Source organism: Micromys minutus (genome assembly GCF_963924665.1).
Source record: "Micromys minutus genome assembly, chromosome: 1".
NCBI lineage: Eukaryota > Metazoa > Chordata > Mammalia > Rodentia > Muridae > Micromys > Micromys minutus.
In genome coordinates, this window is record NC_137969.1 from 234,445,392 (window position 1) to 234,468,188 (window position 22,797).

The window sequence follows — 22,797 nt, forward strand, 5'->3', positions numbered from 1 at the left end:
AATGGCAAATCCTCTGGTCTTGCATTTATTATTTTTAAGTGAGAAGACTGTAGGAAGAAAGGTTTTCACTGTTGTGGGTTTTGCAATGTCCAAGATCGTCACAATGTGTTTGTATAAAATTGTAGCACTGTAACTTGTTAGACCAGTCTATGAAAGCTGAAGTGTTTGGAGAAGCAGAAAGCATTGTCGACTTGCGTGGATGAGTAAAACAATCAGTCGATGTTTCCGTTTCCTTCTGCAGAATTCCGTGTCCTGGGAGTTCCCACATAAGTCTCTGTTTTGCAAACCTGTCTTTAGTTTTTCTCCTGGGATGATGGAGATGGAAAAGCTGACTTGTACAGCCATTGACCCATCATCCAGTTTGTGACCCTATGGCTGAGCCTCGGAAGGAGCTAAACATCTCCATTTGTTTGTTTGTCTTTCAGAGAAACTTTGATGACAAACTATTTCACTTAGTGGATGTGCCATTGTTTACTCGTATTCCCTTGTCTGGATGTTCCAATTCTCTCGCCCTCCCTTCCTCCCCACCCCCTTCTTCTTTGTTTTGCTTAGCTATCCAGAATGAGCCATGTTTGTTCTGCTCATGTTTGCAGAGGCAGTGGAAGAATTTAAGAGATGATGCAAAGACTAGGAGGATTGCAAATTGTAGGCAACTAAATAATATTGAGTTGGCTAATTTCGGGGGATGCTTACAAGTGCTAGATTAAACATACATAAAAGATCTACAAGGAAAATCAGGAAAACTATACCCATTATATCTGAAAACTGGACATATTCTAAATACTTTGTAATCTAATGAAAGAAACCTAATAATTACAGTCCCTTCCTTTCTTCCAAGTAGACATTCTAAAAGTGTGTCTTTGCTATCCACAGAACTACAGTGAAAACACAAATTCAGTGAATTCCACATTTTCTGAGTAGCTCAGCAAGCTCCAAGTCCAATCTCATGAATGCAAACTGTTTGTGTAAACAATGTTAGATAAGGACATTTTTGTTATGTTACCACATAAGAATTTGTCCCAAATGGAGAGATTTAAAATAAGAACTACTTCATTGCATTTATATATGTACCATTAAAGAGAGCTGGATTGTTCTCAAGGGACAAACAGAAATCTCTTAGATCCATTCATGTGACAAGCGGCCTTGGCTGGAGACCCCAAGATGGCTTCATTTACACATCCACAGCCTTGGTGACACTCATCTGAATGCCACTGTCTGGTGGCAGTTGGCAGTTCCTCTGTGGTTTCTCTGCACAGCAGGTCTCTAGGTAGTTACACTAACAGAGCAGAACCAAACTCCCAGACAAAAGTCTCCCAAGGACTCTCAGAGAAGCAGCAAGTCTTCTTAGTAAATGTCAGGATCCCAGAACTTCACCTCTACAACACTCTGAGGCCAACCACAAGTAAGACCGATCCCAATTCAGAGGGGTGAAATTGTGTCCATCTAACAGAGAGTCCCTCCCAATGGCATTTACCACATTGTCTTACTTCTCTATGTAAGAGGAGTGAAGAACAAAAAAAGAAAAAAGTCTGATCCTTATGTAAGAGAAAATGCCACTAGATCACAACAGGCCCCAATAATGGTGATGACTTCATAAGCCATGACTTCGAATTATCTATGTTAAGTCTTGTAAACTATGATAAAATAAAGAGTGACTAAGAGAGAGAGAACTCCAAAGGAAACTCAAGTGAAGTAGCTGAGCTTAGTAATATATAAAATTAAAATATGGATAAGATTAAGAGAATTAAACATGACAGAAAAAAAATGAATCAAAAGGTAGAAAGTTAAAAGCTGATAGTCATCTAAAACTAAACATCAAAAGGGAAAGGGTTAAAAAAATATATAACAGGCCAACCCAGCGGCAGCTAAAGCACTTGTTGCCTGCCTCACCAGGTGAGTTAATCCCTGGGCTCCACATAAGGAAAAAGAGAAGCAACTGCAAAGGTTGTCCTGTGGTGCATGTCTATGATTAAAAGATTGTTTGATGAGTCACTCACTGTACATACATTCTAACACAAAGGGGGATGGGCTCTCAAGTTCCCATCAACAAGGAACTATGGACCCTTGATGGTATCTGGGGAGGGAGAGCCTGCTTTTTCCGAATGGTTTGACTACTGGTTGGTGGACCTGGCTCCAGTGGTAGGTCCCACATTCGTGAGTATCTGGGGGTATAAGTGGGACTCTCTGGTTTGTTTTAAAAGCACATGAAGTTGGAGGTTTATGTGGAATGCTAAAGAGATAAGAATGGATTCAGGAGGAGCTAGAGAAGTGGAGATTGGAGATGATCAAAGCACATTGAAAATTTCAAAGATCTGGTTACACATAACCAATCTCTTTGGTTAGTTGACTGGTTGTTTTGTTTTGTTTCTAGGCAGGGTTTCTCCGAGTAACTGCCCAGGTTGTCATGGAACTCACTCTGTAGATCAGGCTGGCCTTAAACTTAGAGATCAGCCTGCTTCTGCCTCCCTAGTGCTGGGATTAAAAGCTGTGACAGCTCCACATAACTAGAACTTAAGAAGGTGAGAGCAAAACTGAATTTTTTTAAAAAAAAAAAAGCTTAGAATACTCACAAATCAAATTTTTTAAAATATGGAAATTCTAAATTCACAAATTTAAAATTTTTATAAAATATGAAAAGAATAAATGTGAAGAGAACTATAATAGAGTATATTTAACTGATTTTCTGTATTTCAGTATAAAGCAATCTCAGCAGTAGCCAGGGAAAACTGTATATTACCATTGTCTACCAAGAGTAAGAACATAGACTTTGTCAAAAAAAACCACATGAACTAAAAGTCTGCCTTTCTAGACTGCTCTGTGCACACTGAAGATATCTCCCCACATTGGAGCTGAAGATAGACTCTTTTAAATGAGCAAACATTAGCAAAGTCATTGCCAGCAGATTTGTGTTTAAAAACAAAAAGAGAAACTGAGGAAGGAAAGGAATGGAGTGAGAATCAAACCACATATAAAGGAAGTTCTTCTGCAGAAAGAAGACAGAAACTTAAATTTGTATGAATGACCAAAGAGCAAGAGGAAATGTGGGTAAGATGAACAGGTGGTTTGAGATCAATGTTAAACAATTGAGCCACAAGCACAGAAATTAAATTAATTTATGCAGGCCTATTAGCTCTTGAACTGCAAATTAAAAATATGAACATTCTTCTTTGCCATTAAAATCTTGTTTATTTTTTATTTAATGCATGATCGATTTGCTGCATGTGCACCTGCACGCCAGAAGAGGGCATTAGATCCCATTACAGATGGTTGGGAACCACCCTGTGGATGACAGGAATTGGTCTCAGGACCTCTGGAAGAGGAGCCAGTGCTCTTAACCACTGAGCCATCTCTCCAGCCCCCCTTATTTTTCCCCAAATAACAATAGTGGCAACAACCAAACACACACACACACACACACACACTTCTACCCACTTCCTCAACCTCTTGCCACTGAGTAACACATATAAATGATAAATACATGCTTTCTTTTGAATGTCTAGCTCATTGTACTAATGGTTTGAAAGGTCCTTAAGCCAATTCTTTTTCTACCTGGTCATAATTAGCGCGTAATGCTTTTAAATTTTAACAAGAGACGATAGACTTTTTTTTTTCCCTAGGTGACTTTTTTTCTTTTGGTTATATTTTATTGACATTTCAAATGTTATCCCCTTTTCAGGTTTCTACTCCATAACCCCCCTATCCTACTCCCCTCCCCTGCTTCTATGAGGGTGACCTCCACCCTCCCACTCCCTCTTGCCTCCCTGCCCAGACATTCCCCTGCTCTGATCCATACCCCTCTGGTTTTCGTGTGCCTTAGGGCAGTTTGAAAGTTTATCACCACCTGTGCCAAAGCCAACACTGCCATTAGTCTAAATGAAAGCAGAACGTCAGCCATATTTATAAACATTGTTGTTGCTGTGAAGACCGGCTCCAGGATCTCGTGAGGGCTAGACAAGTGCTCACAGGTGAAACTAAACCACATTTTCAGCCAATAACTTTTTTCTGAGAAAGGAAGTTGTAACTTAGTTCAGGCTAGCCCAGGTAGATGAGAATGTCCTTGAACTTTCAATCCTCTTGCCTCTACTGTCTGAGTCTGAGATTACAGGCTTGAGTCAGTGTACCCAGATAAATATCGTCCTAGATAAGATTCCCAAGCACTATAATCACTCAAGGGTTTGTACAGTTTAACTCACTTTCATGTCTACTTTGCCATCTCAGAATATATAACTGAGGAAGGGAAAGAATATTGCAACTTCTTAGTTGATTTCAACTTAGAAGTCACCACTTCTGGATCCTTAAGATCCTTTAAATAAACAGAAGCCTTCAGATTTTACCTGAAATCAGTTCCTTAAAAAAAAAAAAATTTTTTTTATTGAATTTTTATGCCATCCATTTTGATCATGTTTTCCCTCCCCCAAATCCTCCAAAATCCTATCCACCCAATGTTATGTTCTTTTTCTCTTTCCCTTCAAAACACACAGAGCCAAACAAAGCAAAATGAAACAAAAAGAAGGCAAACCATTTAGGACTGAGTGCCCCAAAGTCTCTCACTCTCTGCACATAGTTCAGCTGTAGGTCTCTGTTAATTCCCCACCATCACTAGAAGATTCTCTAATGTGGAGCTATTGTCAGTATGTCGTTATGAGTCATTTTACTGCTACATTCCTTTAGCAGAATTATAATGTGACGTTTTCTCCTGGGCTCATGACCTATCTATTCTCAGGTTCTTGGCCACTTTAACAGACTCAGGTATGGATTCTATCATGAAATGGGCCTTAAACCCATTTTTAAGGCAGCCAGTTACTCCCACAACATTGTGCCACCATTGCACCAGAATATCTCGCAGGTTGTTGTTGCTAGCGTCTCCGACCAGCAGAAAAGGAGCAACGACACAGCATTCTTCTCAAAGCCGTTTATTCAGGAACCTTACAGCATGCCAGTGAAAATCTTTCTCTCTCCTTTCTTTTTCTCTTTCTGTTTCTCTTTCTCTTTTTCTGTTTCCCTTTCAGTTTCTCTTTCTTTCTCCCCACCCCCAAGTGCAGTCCTATTATCCTGATCTCCTGCAGCTCGCTCGGTGGGAGTGGCCAATCTCAGGGGGCAGGAGGAAGTCAGGTGCTAGTGCCGGAGTCCCAAGCATCATCTCCACATCTCCCCCTTCTTTATTATTTTGGCCGAGAGAATGTCTGCCTTAGGTTGCCCCCTGTAGTGACCCTTACTCGTCATTGGGAAACGAACTGCATTGGTTTTATCCCTGTCTTAGGTTGGTGACACGCCCAGGGAGTCTTACCTGTCACTGACTACTTCTCTAGCATGCCAAGCCACACTTGAGGAGACTGCCCAGTCTCCACCGCTGCCTGTATCATAAAGACTTGAGTTCTGCGCTGTCGAAATTGTATACGGCACATGCACCATATTGCCAGGATGCTTATGAGGACCAAGCAAAGGGCTAATCTAGCTAGTACAGCCCACTCTTTCAGTCTTGAGGTGGTGGTAGTGATCCAAAATCTCTTTTAGGCCTGAATAAGGTCATAGCTGAGGGGGCCTGTACAGGCCAGGGAACAAAGCACGACATTCTAGTCTCCACAGCCAAATGATACATGGATGCATTCCAACACATGCTATAAAAACAATTATCATTACTGCAATTTAAAATCCTATCCTCAGACTGATTATACAATTGAATGCAATTACTATTCTGAGAAATATTGGTAATCATCTGAAAACATAACAATCTTTTAAGGGGATTTCAATCCCTTGGGGATGCAATATTCTCATCCCAGGGTAAGAAAGGCAATTGCAAGGGGGGTATTAGATGCAAAGAATCGAGGGAAATCTTGTGCTGAGTGCGTGAGAGGTAAAGGCTTAGGGAACACTGATAGAAGCCCCGATCGCAGATCTTCAGTCTTCACCACCAGGAGCATCAGTAGCATCAGGCTCATTCACAGGGTCGTTTTTCCACTCATCCTGGACCACTCTGGTCAACCTCTCTGGGACCCACAGTGGCTGTCGATGTTTCTGAGGAAACACACAAACAGACCCTCTCACCCAAACCAACACCGGATCAGGACCCTGCCATTTGCCAGTTAGGACACCTTTCCACTTAACCAGGCCTTTGGGAGAAACATCAGGATTGGCGTGACGCTCAGCAGCGACCCACCCAAGTTTGTCTTCATTTTAAAAATTTAAGGTAAAAAGAGCAATAGCCAGTCTCTCCCTAGGCGAAGAACCTGTGGAGGCAATTTCCCCCTTTTGTTTGACTAGACACTCTTTGAGGGCGCGGTGAGCACGCTCAATGATTCCTTGTCCTTGAGGATTATAAGGCAATCTGTGAGTTACTCGAATGCCCATCATTTTGCAGAAGGACACAAAAGAAGCAGAAGTATAGGCAGGCCCATTATCTGTTTTTAATTCTTTGGGCTGCCCCCAGGCGCTCCATGCTTCAAAACAATGTGCAATTACATGACGTGCCTTTTCCCCTGTATGTAAAGATGCAAAAATGATCCCAGAGGCTGTATCAATAGAAACATGGAGATACTTTAATTTTCCAAATTCAAGGAAATGAGTGACATCCATTTGCCCGAGGTATACAGAGCACAACCCACATGGGTTAACCCCAAACCCAATCTGGGGTAGCATAGGGGCACACTTCTGACACCCTTTTACAATATCTCATGCCTCATCGCATGTGATCTTAAAGCGTGAGGACAGGGTCTTGGAATTAACATGAAACTGTGAATGAAATTCTTGAGCCAATGAAATAGGTGATATATTGAAAAAATCAAGCAAGCCCTGATGGCTTTATCTGTAATATCACTTCCCTCCGCTAGGGGACCAGGTAAGTTAGTATGGGCACGGATATGCTGTACAAAAAAGGGTGACGTTCTTTTTAAAATCAAGTCACACAAGGTGACAACGAGATGTCCAATAGTAGATTTTGAATTGATTTTACCCACTAGTTCCAAGCAGAGCAACATGTTAACAATATACTGGCTATCAGAAATCAAATTAAAAGATCCTGGAAACAATTCAAATACTTTAAGAACGATCTGTAACTCAATAACTTGGGGTGATGCAGGTGGAAATTGTATGGTCACTGGTGAGGACCCTGCTACCACGTACACTCCTTGTCCTGTTTTGGAACCATCTGTAAAGATAAGTGGGGTGTCTGGCAAAGGATCCTTTGAAGTGATGCGAGGGAAAACTACAGGATGAATAGTAATCAACTGTAGGATAGGATCCTTAGGGAAATGATTATCAAAGTTGCCTTGAAAACTGCATCTCAGAATAGCCCAGTCATCTATAGTAGATGACAATACTTCTAGTTGTCTCACATTATAAGGGATTATAAGATCCTCAGGAGGGATGCCAAAATATTGTATGCATTGTTGAATGCCTAGCAAAGCCAATTGTGCCACTGAAGTGGGATAATGCACAAGTGTCTTGGCTGGGGAAATCTTGGGATATATCCAAAGCAAAGGAGCTCCTTTCTATAGAACTCCTGTAGGCTGTGCCTCTGTGTGCAGAATACACAGCAAAATGTGTTGTGACTCATCCCGGCGTTTTAAGGCCGCAGTCTGGATGCCCTGCTCTACCAGTTGTAATGCAGCTCAGGCAGCACCAGTGAGTTGTCTGGGAGAATCAAGAGCAGAATCACCTGGCAGAACATCATAGAGTGGTTGCATCTGTCTATTGGTCAGAGATAAATAGGGTCGAACCCATTGAATATCTCCTAATAATTTTTGAAAATCATTTAGTGTTTTTAACTTATCAGTACAAATTTGGATTTTCTGGGGAGTCACTGAATCTACAGTTATTTTAGTCCCCAAGTAGTTTACCACCACATCCTTCTGAACCTTTTCTGGAGCCACAACCAAATTCCATTTTTGTAGTTGAGATACTACACAGCTATATGCCTCATCAAGCATACCTTCCTTTGGGGCTGCAATAAGGATGTCATCCATGTAATGATAACATTTCACCTTTGGAAAGGCTGATCTAACTTCTTTTAGGGCTGCATCAACATATAATTGACACATGGTGGGACTATTAGCCATACCTTGTGGCAAAACTGTCCATTAAAACCTCTTATCTGGATCATCATGATTTTGTGAGGGCACAGTAAAAGCAAATCTAACCATGTCTTTAGGATGTAAAGATATCGAGAAAAAGCAATCTTTAATATCTAGAACTATAAGAAGCCAATCTTGGGGCAAGGTGGAAGGCAGTAGGAGCCCCCTCTGCACCGTCCCCATTATCACCATTTGTTTATTAATTTCTCTTAAATCATGTAATAATCTCCACTTTCCTGATTTTTTTAAATAACAAATATGGGGGTATTCCATGGGGAAGTAGAAAGGCGTATATGGCCTTGGGTTAGTTACTCCTGTACCAATACCTGAGCAGCAATCAACTTTTCTGAGGGGAGTGGCCACTGAGGAAACCAAACTGGATCCTCAGTCCTCCATGTTATGGGTAACGCTCCCTCAGTGGCCCCTAGGAAAAACCCAGCCCACCACGATCCATTTTCTTGTGGATGGTTACAGGGAAGGCCTGGCCTTGTAGGGCACGGCCCAGCCCTTTTCCAGGGATGTAACCCATGTCCATCATTATCTCTTGGGCTTGTGAGCTGTAACACCCTTCATTAGTCAGCACATAGCCCATCTCTCTCATTAAGTCATGGCCCCACAAGGATATTGGAACAGCTAACACATCGGGTTGGAAGTCACCAGAATGGCCTTCGTCATCCTTCCAGTGTAACATGCAAGAGCTCATTTCTGGAATCTGGGAGTATCCCAGCCCTCTTAAGGTCTGCTCTGACTGTTGTTTTGGCCACCCAGTAGGCCAGTCTCTGGTGCTAATTATGCTACGATCAGCACCTGTATCTAAAAGGCCAGATATGGACTTTCCATCAATTGTTAATTTCAGTAGCGGCTGTGTGTCATGATCAAGGGAGCAGAAAACATTAGAGGCGCTGGTGGACCTAAAGACCTTACTTCCTCGCTCCTGATTATTGGCAAGAAATCATGCATGAAGGCTGAGCAGAAGGACCAATTGAGCCACTCTATCCCCTGGCGAAATCGCATACATGCCTTGAGGGGATGAAAACATAATTTTTACCTGCCCAATATAATCTGGATCTATCACCCCAGAATGGACTACCAATCCCTGCGTCATGACAGAACTCCTCCCCAAAATTAATCTCACAGTATCAAGAGGTAAAGGGCCATTAAAGTCTGTATCTACTAATTGAGTTCCCATTTGGGGAGTTAATATGAGTCTGGTGGTGGAACAGAGGTCAAGTCCTGCACTGGCTTTGGTTGCTTGCCTGGCCGGCCCCAATGCATCAGAGGGTTCAGGTTTGGCCATCCTTCCAACATTACCCCATATATTTGAGGGCCCTGGGGTCGGGGGCCCCCGCCTCCAGTTTTTTGGCTGGACACCAGAGTTCAAGGGCTGTCCATGGATGTCCTTCACTGAATAGCACTCATTAGCCCAGTGATTCCCCTTTCTGCACTTCGGGCACAGCCCAGGCGCCCCCTGTTGGCGAGCACGTTGCCTGTCACTTCCACCTCGCTGTGGGTATTGACGCTTTATGTGGCCAGGCTGTCCACATGCAAAATAAGTCCCACTTTTTTGACCATTTCTTCCTTGTGACATCTGCATAACTGCAGCTGCTAGGCCTGCATTAGTTAGTGGCCCTCCCAGGTCCCTGCACAACTTCATCCAGGCTTCTAACCCTTTGTTCTTATATGGGGTGATCGCTTACCTATACTCCTTAGTACACTGTTCAAATATAAGCTGTTTCAGTAGAGGCATGGCAGTATCGGAATCTCCAAAAACAGCCCCCCCCCCGTGCGTTTCCATCATCCTTGCCACAAAGTCTGCAAATGGCTCTGTGGGTCCTTGGAGAATTTTAGTCAGATTTCCACTTACTTCCCCTCTATTTGGGAATGATTTCCAAGCTCTAGTGCCTAGGATATTAAAATGCAAACTATGCCCTTCTGCTCCACCTGGAGCATAAGGAGGCAGAGTTGGCAGCCACGGAGCTGATGGTTCAACCCGTGCTTTCATTTTCTCCAAACTGTTGGCTATGCTCTCTAGATCGTCTTCCGACATTTCTCCCCCACTAGACACTTCTCCCACCTCTGAATTCTGGAAGCGCTCTTCCCTAACCTGATTCAGAGCCTCATTTCCCTTCTCCAGCTCTGCACTACACTGCTCCTCATCTCCTATACAGTTTTTCACCAATTTCCATACCGGCAGCACTCCTTTAGCTAGTACCCCTTGCTCTTCAGCAAACCCAAAATCCCTTCCTAATTTTTTCCAACTAGACATTGTAAGATGTCCAGATACCAGGGAGCTACCTGGTCTACTGCTTTTAAAAAATTCTCTACAGTCTCCTTTCTTAGCTCCTTTTACTTTCAGCAAAGCCTTCAGAGCTTGGCGAACTGTCTGAACTGATGTTGTGTTTCCCATAGTGCCGGGTGTAACATGTCCCTGTACCAGTAACTTTATCGACTCAAACAGAGAGCTTTCCTCGTCCCCTTTACCAGGGAGATTTATAGTCTCAAACTGAGAACTTTCCTTGTCCCCTTTACTGGGGAGCTTTATAGTCTCAAACCGAGAACTTTGATTGTCCCACTTACCTGGGAGCTTACCGACTGGTCACCCTGACCGAGATGAGTTCTGAACGCCAAAGGGGAGTTTCACCATATGGGTCACTTGTCAATACTGTCTCTGACCAGCAGAAAAGGAGCGACGACACAGCGTTCTTCTCAAAGCGGTTTATTCAGGAACCTTACAGCATGCCAGTGAATATCTTTTCTCCTTTCTTTTTCTCTTTCTGTTTCTCTTTCTCTTTTTCTGTTTCCCTTTTAGTTTCTCTTTCTCTTTCTCCCCACCCCCAAGCGCAGTCCTATTATCCTGATCTCGAGTCATGGGTGCACCTGCACAGCTCGAATGGTGGGAGTGGCTAAATCTCTGGGGCAAGAGGAAGTCAGGTGCTAGTGCCGGAGTCCCGAGCATCATCTTGGGACGGCCACCACACCCGCTCTCCACTGGTTGTGGGTTGCAGAATTTGTAACTGAGTGATATTGATGACTAGCTTTCTCTTCCAATGGTATACAGAATACCATCTGGTATCATGACATGGAATCAGTAGGAGAAGAGCTTCTAGTTAGGAGGCAGTGTGACTTCTTCCTTGGAAAAGGTTTATACCTCATGGATCTGTTCTCCTATTCAAAGTAGTGAGCCAATGATAACTCTATAGTTACAACCATGTATTGCTAATTATAATACATATTTTCTTCTTAAAATTCTATGATTTTTAAAAACATTACGTCGATAGGTATTCCAGAAGGCCCCATCCCTAGTTTATGAAGGACCAGACCGAAGGAGCATGAGACCAAAGAAACAGAGGTAGAGATTGAAGAGTGCGATGTCTGGGAGAATTACTAGTTGAAGTATGGTCCTGTATGGCAGCCAGTCTCCATAACTTGGATTAGAAATATGAACACGTTTATGGGTTAGGAAAAAACTGATTTCCTTCTACCTGGGTTATTATAAGATAATATCTTAGAGTTGGGTATATCCCAGGAGCCAAATTGGAATGCTTTGAGTGAGAATTGCCAACATAGGCTCCTATATTTGAATATTTGGTTTCCAGTTGATGAATTATTTAGGAAGGGTTAGGAGGTATAGCCTTATTGGAGGAGGTATATGAGTGTATGTGTTGAGGTTTCAAAAAGCCGAATCCAGACCCAGCCTCTCCCTCCTTCCCTCCCTCTTTCTTTCCCATCCCCCACCTTCCACTCCTTCTTCTGGATCACTTGTATGCTCTCAACTACTGTTACAGCACCAGGCCTGCCTGCCTGCTCCCATGCTTCCCATCATGATGAATCCACTCTTGGAAAATATAAACAAGCCCCAAATTAAATGCTTTCTTTTGTAAGTTAACCTTGGTCATGGCGCCTCTTGACAACAATAGAAAAGTAACTAAGACACAGAGACTAGTTGTAAAGCTCCACAAAGCACCCTAGTGAAGTCTGTCTGTTTGTACGAGAAGCCAAGCAGAAGAATCTAGCTTATATAACCCAAGGTCAACTATGATGGTTATGAGTGAAGGCAATTGTTTGAGGGTGAATCTGTGAACCCTAAAGCATAGCATTCAAAATTTTACACCTTAACATAAGTAACTAATAAAAACCATTTTAATAAAAAAATGTTACACTCAATTGAAAAAAATTAAATCTGATATTTCCAGTGATCTGAAAACCTAAACCACAAGTTGTGAAGGAACAGCTCATTCCCTGGTAGCTCCAAACTGGAAACTTTCCACACAAGTCAAATCTATTGATCTGTTGCTTGGTCTGTTAAGGGTTAAATCATAAAAACCAATTAAGTCTCAAATGGAAGCCCTGTCTGAAAATCATGACTCCCAGACATACTTGAATTCTGAGTGGTCAACAGCTCCACTTAAGCTGCAGTGTTATAATTCACAATGTAGCTGGCACCTGCAGTTTTTATATTATTGGTAAATAATTCAACCATAGCAGAGAAAGAAAAAAAGTACAGATTTGAGATTCGTTCTTATTTACAAGTAGTCTATATGTAAACCATCCCAGGTGTTTGCACGCATGATCTACCTTGATCTGCAGTCTTGATCTGGAATCCCATAACTGGTGCACAGATTGCTGTGTCATACTGAAATTGCACAATAAAACACCTCCACCATTAAGAATCACCAACCAATGAGCACATATGGAGAGACCCATGGCTCCAGTTGCATATGTAGCAGAGAACATCATTCTCTGGCATCAATGGGAGGAAAGGCCTTTGGTCCAGTAAAGGCTTATTTTCCCAGTGTAGAGGAATGCCAAGTCACTGAGGTGGGAGAAGGTGACTGGGAGAGGAAGCACCTTCTTGGAAGCAAGGGGAGGGGGAGGGAAGATGAAAGTGGGAGAAAGGGGATAACATTTGAAATGTAAATACAGAGAACATCCAATAAAAATGAGAAAAAAGAATGTCAGCTCACAAAATAAACACCAGACAAATGGTAAATATCACACTGAGATTACCCTAACCTTGTTTAATCTACAACTTCATAATATCTGTATGAGTTATGTATACTGATTCCCTCTCTCTTCACTGCCAATACTTTATGTTCACATAGCCTAATTTAATAATACTTGATAGATAGGCACAGCCCTGAATACACAGAAAGACCTTTGGGAGGCAGATGTTAAAACAAATAAATCTGATACAAAATCACAAAATATTATCAGCTTCTTTGCCATGAGATAAAGATATGCCATGTAAGTGAGAAATTTGTTGTGCCTGGACTCCATAGGCTTGGCCGTGCCAAAGAGTGTCCTTAGACTGGGTCATGTGCATCTACTTGCATTTCACTTTCTTTGTCATTGCAATGGGTGGCATGGAGCACTGGTCAACTTAAATCCCCACAGGTACATACACACGTGCACACACACACACACACACACACAGAGAGAGAGAGAGAGAGAGAGAGAGAGAGAGAGAGAGAGAGAGATGTTTATTTGTTTTTTAAAAATTGCCTTTTTGCCTCTACTTACATTAGTGGAGCAACAATAAATTTAAGCAAAGACTTATTCTTAAGAGCCCCCTTAACTGCCTAGCATCTCACAAGATTATTAGAGATCACACATAACTGGTCCAAATACAGATCATTACCCATTACCAGGTACTCTGTGAGCTGCTACTTGAGACTTCACTGGTGTTAGGAGACACCTTCCTACACCTTCCCATAACATCTGACCTCATGCCTCCAACCCTCTATCTATGGCTTTCCCCTTTTTGCATGTTAGTGACTCTGTGTGCTTTTCTGCTCTTAGTCTTCCTCCTGCCAATGTATTTTATAGATGAGAACTTCTGAACCTTCAGAAGGAACACAACTTCATGGCTTTTCTACATTGGAAACATTAAATATGAGTTCTTTTCTATCAAATACTACAAAACTTGTGCTTAAAACACAAAACTCAAGTGTCTTGGTTACTATTCCACTACTGTGATAAGGTGCCAGGCCTAAGGCAATCTATAAAAGAAAGCTTTATTTGTGGCTTCAGAGGGTTAGTGATCATGGTCAGGAGGATGGCCGTCAGCAGGCAGGCATGGTGGTAGAGCAGTAGCCACCAGGCCACCAGAGAAAGAGAGAGACAGACAGAGACACACACAGAGAGAGAGAGAGAGAGACAGAGACAGACAGAGACAAAGAGAGACAGACAGAGAACTGAGAATTGCCCAAATCTTTTGAAACCTCAAAGCCTGCCCCCTGTGACATACCTCCTCCAATGTGGCCACATTTCCTGATCCATCAGAAACAATGACTCTTGGGAGCCAATCACTCAAACACATGGCATATAGGGCCTCTATCATTCAAACCATAACAAGAATTCAGATCTTTTTGTTTTTCTCTCCCCGAATTTATAAGACTTTTATGCAGATGTTTCATGCTGCCCACCCCCTGCAAAAAATGTTGTTTATACAAACTCTGCTCTCTTCTAAGATTAAAGTGATTCGTCCTTTTTGCCTTCGTTTTCTTTGTACTAATTCTTTTAAAACCGGCCAATCTGAAAAGAATGTGAGGTCAGATTCCAGCCAAATGGGGAAAAAGACACAGTCACCACCTTCATTAGAAATAAAATCCAAGTTCACTTCCTCTGCGCTTGCTCTTTTGTGAGCAGTACACCCTCTTGATCAAAAGTAGTTTTGCCTCTGACAAACACTTCCATTGGTATGGTAGTCTGGGGTGTGTGTGGGGGGGGCAGGGGGAGAGACCCCAGACTTACTTCTAAACATCTATCTTCCATAAGAAACAAGATGTTAAAATACTGATTTTACTAGATGCTAAGGACATTTCAGTGAAACAAGCCTAGGTGTGAGATTACTATGAACAATCTTAACCGCAGAGACCTTTCTTATTTGGAACACAGAGACAGGTCAGCTGCCTCTACTATTAGCAGAGCCAGATTTCCTTCCCCTAGAGCTGGAGCAAAAACAAAAAGACCATTTTAAATTGTAGCCTATCCTGCAAAATCTATGTCCATGTCATTGTCCTTTTATTTCTGTTTCTTCTGCATTTTATCTGCAAGATGCAGATATTTGAGAAATATAAACCTTGCTTCCCCCACATCCCTATCAGTTTAAACTCATAAACACAAATGTAAAAAGGCTTTTTGTGACCATTAGGAATTATTGACTCACGGGTTCAGATGGCTCTGAATTAGTGTTCCCAAAAATCCAGGGATGGTAAACTGAATGGAAGACAAGAGGTTTTAAAAGCTCTTGATATACATTTTGAGCCTCTAGATAAGACTTATTTGTAGTTCTGGTCACTTCAAATATTTGGGACCAGAGGGCTGTGACCAAAGTTCAAACTCCAGTATTAGTGAATCAGCAGATCAAAAGCCTTGCCTCCAATAAGCTAGGCTTGGCCAGCCGTCCCCAGCATAGCAAGTAGTCCAAAATAGTAATGGAGAAAAAAGATTTAGTTAGTATACCTACATTGGAAAAGGAAACCTTTGTAGGGGTTCAGCAAACTCCAAACCCATCTTTGAGGCACCAACATGAGCCACATGGAAACACTGGCTCTGCGAGATGGGATGAAGAAATCTCTATCCTTAGAGGGACTCAGTGGGGCTCCCTGAAGGTGGTTAGTCCTGCTCAGGAGTGAGCCTCACTGTGGTAGATAACTACCCAACTTTAGGAGGGTGATTTGTTTTGTGAAAACAGCAATAACTCTGGCTATTTTCAACCCTTGGCCTGAAATGGGACGTCACGCAAGGACAGAACAAACTGCCCTGAAGCTGGAGCTGGGAGATAGAGATGGCAATCATTATTGTAGCCACTGTCCTGGATAAGGCTCACAAGGAACTAGGTGACAAGTCAGTGTCTCCCATGACTCAGTCTTAGGGCACCCCTTTTATAGTCATAAGTGAGAGATTGTTTCTGGTGTATTCAGTGAGTTTGTGGACCTGGCTTTTCTGACATGTGTTCCCACAGTACTTCTACATGTAAAAAGTGGCATTTTTTTTTCTTTCACTTGTGTGAATAAGTTAGCAGCCTCTGCCTCATGATTCATTCTGGAGGCAACTGTTTATTTGCACAATCAGGATACAGAGTCACCTTACCTCTCTCATTTGCAACGTGGAGCCAGGGCAAGGCCCAGCCCAAAGCAATTGTTCCACAGTATGGAACAACTTAGGACAGGACAGTAACTCAGAACAAGGCACAGCTTTGTCTCTGGGCTTGTGTCATTAAGAGAAAAACCGCAATATGAGATCTGTATGGAGACACTGTATCTTCACTATCTTAAGGGATACAAATGCCTGCCTATGCATTAGGGAAGCACTTCTCTTAGTGTTTCTTGGAGTTCGTCAGACTAAGCATGTTTTTCAAAACTTAGCAAAGAGAGCAGGGGGTACGAAAATATGGGATGAATATTAGAGTAACCAAGACCATTTACACTAAGAGTAAAAGTAAGTGAATCTAAACCTGGGCTGCAGAGGTGCTTTTGTATTTTGTCTACACATTACTATGAATGCATACAGCAAAAAAAAAAAAAAAAAAAAAAAAAAAATGTCAGTTAGATTGCAATGGAATTCCAAAGCATGTGATCGTTTCTCATTTTGACACTTCACTGTTATTGAAATCAGTCTGTATTATGATCACCACTACATTAAATTCACCCAACAAGTAGGTTGTTTATTTTCTTCTTATGCTAAGATAGTTGCCGACCCTCTCTTCTCTCTCCTGGAAGATTTATTGAGCATGTTTTATGGTTACTAAGACAGCTGCTCTTAAGTCAATAATTTGTATTGGTGTGTGTTTACATGATAAATGTGAGTGAAAGAGACAGACAGACAGAAACAGAAAGAGGTGGACAGACAGACAGACAGGCAGACAGACAATGATAGGATAACCTGCTCTGATTCAAGATTCATGTAACGTTTTAGGTTTGAGAAAATAAAGACTTTAAGAAACATAAATTATGGGTCTGGAGAGATGGATCAGCAGTTAAGTTGCTCTTGCAAAGGACCCAGGTTCAGTTCCCAACACCCATATAGCAGATCATAACCATTAGTAACTCTAGTTCCGGGGGATCCAGTACATTCTTCAGGCTTAAACAGGCTCCTGCATTAATATTCTCTTTCCCTCTCTCCATTCCTCCTTCCTTCCCTCCCTCTCTCCCTCCCTCTCGTCCTTCCTCCAGAAAAGTGTATAAACACTATTTGAGTTTTAATTTTAAAATATATTAAATTTTAGTTATATAATATTTTTTGCTGCTTATCTGCTAGAAACCATTTCAATTTTATTCTAACATCCTATTTAATTTGACACGTACTGTTTACTTTTTTCAAAAAAATCTTGTTTTGTATTATTATTATCTTGAGACAGATCTCTATGTACCCAGGCTGGGCTGAAACTCAAAATCACCCTGCCCCCAACTTCCTGACTACCAGAATAATAAGTGTACACCACCAAACCTGACCTGTTTCTCTCCTTTGAACAAGGCCAAGTGCCCTAATTTATAGTCAGTGAAAGATGCAGTCTAGATCCATATTACCTGTAATGTGTAATAGTATAAAAAGTATGCTCTAAAAATGTTTACCCCAGGATGGCTCTATAAGACCACCTTTGGATTCACGAAACTCAATCTCTTTTCATAATGCCCAACAGGTGCACATATTATCTTTTGTTTTCTTTCTGCATGGCCTCATTTTGACACGGAGATTTTAATAGAACGAGTTTTTCTCCTAACATTTTAACTTCAGAGTCCTGGATCTGCATCCGTAAGCTCTTAATCAGCTCAGTTAAGGAGATGTAACTTCAAGTGAAGACAATTTATGGGATCTTACATTTTTTTGTTTAATAATAGAAAAGAAACATTATTATAGGGAACACACAAATAAAAACATCACTCAGCTACATTAAGGCAGCCACTCAAACAGTGAATCTCCTAGTATTATAGCAACACTGGACTTTGTGGTCAAATACTCAAAGGTTTCGAAGGGGCTAAAATCTACCTCTTTTATTTACCTTCCCTTTATTTAATAAAACTATTTGGTCCTTTTACAAACTTGGCCTGCTGGTGTTTTGATGAAGCATGTAACATATGTTTTTCAAGTACTGCCAAAAGAAACAGTCCAATGAAAGCCTAGATAGAGAAAAAAAGGAGGAAGAAGAGGAGGAGGAACAAGAGGAAGAGGTGAAGGAGAAGAAAGGAGAAGAAATAAAGATCGTAGAGAAATAACCTAGCAATCTATATTCTATTTGTAGGTAACGTGGTAATTGATGTGTGATATCTGGTATTAAAAGGGCAAAACCAGACGCAGATGAAGATGACTAAGGGGACACGGCATTGTCCTTTTGCAAAATGGGTTGGGACCCTGGTCATAACTTTACTATGCAGGATTCTGCTCAAGTTATAACTATACAAAGAGGGGAAGTCAAGAATGGAAGGCCTAGATGAAGAATCATAACCATACTGGAATATTTGAAGATGTTTTCCTATTTATGAAGTCCCAGAAAGTTGGAGGATGCCATACCTTCAATTTTCAGGTCAAACAAAGATGGTTTACAGTTCTGAGAAAGCATTCTATTAGTTACCACCATACTGCCGTGAACCTGGTCTTCCCATGAACATACTCTAGGGATACACTATGTGCCTTTTCAGTGGGCAAATGCAGTATGATGTTGCCAATCCAGAGATGAGGCATGAGGCTTCATTTTCTACATCTGAATCACATTCCCAGTTCTTCTGTCAGGGGAGGGGAAATCACGGTGGAGTCATTGATTGTATTGTCACTATACTTCTGATAAAGTATTCTTTGAAATTAAGGTGAGCAATTTTAAAAAATGAGAACTCTAACTGTGACTGCCATTTCCTTAGGAAGCTCATCGAGACTCACCTGAAGACCATTCCCAGTCTTGCGTTTTCGAGCCTGCCCAATATTTCCAGGATGTAAGTGATCGTTTTAACACAGAGAGAACTCTGCAGTTGTGATGCACTTCCATCTCGGTGTCTTCTGTCAAGAAAAGCAACTGGCACTGTCCTCGCCTAAGTCAGTGACATCTGCATTAAGTATTTGGAAATTGTATCTAGATAGTACTTGCCTGGTTTGTTACTTCTTGACTTTCAGATCCTTATAGGACCCTTTAAATCTAATGCAAATTTAAATTTGTGTGGTCATGTCAAGCTCAGCCTTTTGGGGTATTTTAGCATAGCGTAAGGTGTGCTGAGAATCCCCAGACTGTTATGTGTCTCTTCTTTACCCAGCCATCTTTATGGATTCACTTTCACCGGTCACAAAGTGCAAACATTGACATTTCATCACACATGAGGCCGAATCATTTCAGGTTTCCCTCACTTAAAAATGAGTTAAATAACAATTCTGCGCAGAGACCTTTGGTCTGGTGAGGGCACGTTCTCCCAGTGTAGGGGAATGCCAAGGCACTGAGGTGGAGAGGGTGATTGGGAGCTGCTAGTGCACCTTCCTGGAGACAAGTTGAAGGGAAGGGGGGATGGGGACAGGGGGAGGGAAGGGGATAACATTTGAAATGTAAATACAGAGAGTATTCACATTTATAAAATACTATAAATATAATAATAAATGGTATATAATTAAAATAAATTAATAATAATTTAATTAAAATAATAATAATTTTAAAATAATAATAATTTAAAAATAAATAATTCTAAGCCTTAAAAATGGAAATGCAGTATGCAGACAGACAAAAAGAGGCACTGGCCCATTAGGCTAGCGACCATTGCCTGTAAGTGAATTCATACCCACTAGTGGTTAACCGAGTCACCAATAGTGTGCTGGTGTCCCATTAGGGGAAGAAATGAAGACACATCCTCCTTAGAATCATTTCACCAAGAGCAAGTCTAGATTTCAGTTCTCATCTTCATGCTCCCTGAGTCTTCCAGCCTCTGTGTGTCTGTTGTTTGAGTCTGAATCCGTGATGACTTGGAGACTATTTTGTAAGTCTGTCTGCTCATCCGTCCCTCCCTCCCTCTCTCCTTGCTTCCCTCTCTCTTTCGCTACCATTCTCTCCCTCTCCCCTCCCCTGTGTATTCTGTAATGTGGCTGTGTGTGTCTGTCTGTGGTGTGAGTGTCTCTCTCCTCCCACAGTGAGCTTTGCTGTCCATTTACTGAGCAGCATAGAAATCCTCACACAGGAAAGACAAGGGATGCTTTACAGACATCTTTACCAGAGCTTTGCAAGGATCGAACCAGCTGATCCCAGCTGACCCAGACAACAAACAGTTCTACAAAAATCATTGTTTATCCACCAATATGCATAAATGGATGTTTTTAACTTTTACAGTAAGTTTTAGAAAGTTGCTTTCAGCAAATGTCACACATGTAATTCCGGGTTGAGGCATGGAAGAGAGCATAATTCAGTTCTAACAAGCCTGAGGCTACTGAAAGCAGAACTTCAGCTCAGTGAGATGAGCAGCTTGAATGTCGTCTCCAAGAAGTCAGTAGGAAATTTGGAACAAAGGCAATTAGATAAACACAGGGAAGTCCATTGTCAGCCTTTGGCATGAATCTTGCTTCATTTTTACCCATGACAAATTCTGTAAAGTCCCCAAACAGTACATTGATCCTATGAAATGTGTTCTGAGATGGTGTTTGGATCAAAACAATTTACACACTGTTGCTTAGTCACAAAGGACAAAAAGGCTGGGAAATCAAACGCTGTTCGTTTTATAGAATAAATACTTACAAACAAACAGCACAGGGGCTCCAGAATAGCAACACACAACCCTGCCAAGAAGGCTACCCAGAGTCTTAACAATTAAGGCTTCTCTTATAAAGAATGTTATTTAGTTATAATCACCAAGGAAGCATTTGAAAAACATAAGTGCTTGGTCCTCAAAACCGTGAATTAGTGATCTTAGGATGGATCTTGAACATGTATGTGTCCAGGTTGTTCAATTCTATGTTCAGGGCTGGGAATCTGTTAGGGCTTAGTAAATCATTTATTTATTTTCCCAGATGGCAAAGACACGCCTTTCAGTCCATAAGGATCACTGAATCAGTGTGTGCTGTTCTCATTCTGAATAAAACCATCTGAACCAAGATTGTTTACATACAGATGCACAACTTTGCCTGTAAAGGGGAATCTCTCTTCTTCCCTCTTGTAGTACCTAAAACTTTTATTTGCATGGTATTTTGCTTAATAATGTCAAGACAAATTCTGACTTTTCTCTTTCATGCAAAATCAAGACGACAGGTCCTAAGAGAGAACAGGTCTGCATGGTTTAAAAGCATCATTGACTAACGCTAGGTTACCAATAATGCATTGTGTAATGTTAAAGAAAGAAAGAAAAGCACAGCCCCTTGGAGCCATGCCACCAAGAGTCCAGATTCAAAGTGTCTACTTCGTTCCCTTATGGTTTTTTGTCCTCTGTCTGTCCGTTGTATAAGTCTTAATCTGTGTCTCTCTGAGCAATGTCTGAACTGTCTGGTGAATCTGTCTCTGTCTCTGTCCCTGCCCCTGTCCCTATCCCTGCCCCACCCCATCCCTGTTTCCCCCATTCCTGTGCGTCCTCTCTCTCTCCTCTCTCCCTCTGTGTATGTGTGTGTGTGTGTTTGTCAATTGTGTATCTGTTCCTCACAAAAGTCTCCACCCTGTCTTTATTGAAAGCACAGAAACCACTGCATGAGAAAGAAATGGGAGACTTTACAAAAATCTTTAACGGAGTTTTACAAGGTATTGTTTCCCTGACTCCAACAGATCCCAACTGACCCAGAAAACAAACACCGTTTATCAACCTATACTCATAAACAGATGCTTTCACCTTTATGGCAGATTTTAGAAAGTTGCTTTTAACTTTTGTATTTGTGGCTCTCAACAAAGGATACAGGAACAGGGGTATGAAAGAGTACATAATTTAAGGTTGCAGCTAGACATTAGCTTGGGTTGTAAAAGCTGATTACATGGGAAATCCAAAGCAAGGAAGGTTGGTTGTTACATTGTCCTCTTAAAAGCAGGTTAGACAAACAGACTGAACACACAGAAGGCTGGCAGTCTCAAGTGACTTTGGATGTATTGTTAACTTTGACTCTGAAGTCCAGCAAAAGCTTCAGTGTCTTAGAATGTGAGAGATATTCTCAGAATACTTTGTCATCACAACAGTCATTAGCCTCTGAGATGCTCCACCAGGGAAATGTGATTTTTCTCTTCAACGTTTTGGAAAAATGTAATGCTAAGGCAACTGGAGAGCATCCTATTAACTGAGTTTAGTGAGTCTCAGAGGGACACATGTTGCGAGCAGTCTATAACATGTGTGTTCTAGACTTGATAGATACACAAATCACATGTACACAGATGGCCTGAAAACGGAAGTAGTGGTGTTGAAGAGAAGATCGAGGACTGGTGGGGAACAAGTGCAGCAGGAGAGGGAGCAGGGACTATGGGGGAGGGGAGGTTAAAGCACATTATGTAATGGTGTTATCATGGCCTTGAGTGAGCTGGTATGGCGAAGTGAAAGAAAGCATTTGGAGTTCATCACTAACTTTCAACTTTGTCCCGTTTTTTATAATGTTCAGCTACTTATCCGTAGATGCGACTCTGCAGCGGCTGGAGCCACATTCTTTCTACAATTTGAGTAAAATGACTCACATGTAAGTACAAGAAAAAGTACAAAGTAGACCCAAATGACAGCCACCTTTGTGTGTGTGTGTGTGTGTGTGTGTGTGTGTGTAATGTGAGGCATGCCACAATATGTATATGTAGGTCAGAAGACAA

General features: G+C 41.6%; 1 protein-coding gene across 1 annotated transcript in view; it reads left to right on the forward strand.

The window, feature by feature from the left end:
• The window catches only part of TSHR (thyroid stimulating hormone receptor), a 117,896-nt gene that overhangs the window by 51,297 nt on the left and 43,802 nt on the right, over positions 1-22,797 (forward strand). The window contains exons 2-3 of the mRNA XM_080941014.1: positions 18,926-18,997; positions 22,599-22,673. Coding sequence (XP_080797140.1) covers positions 18,926-18,997; positions 22,599-22,673 — 147 coding nt within the window. The remainder of the gene's footprint in view (positions 1-18,925; positions 18,998-22,598; positions 22,674-22,797) is intronic.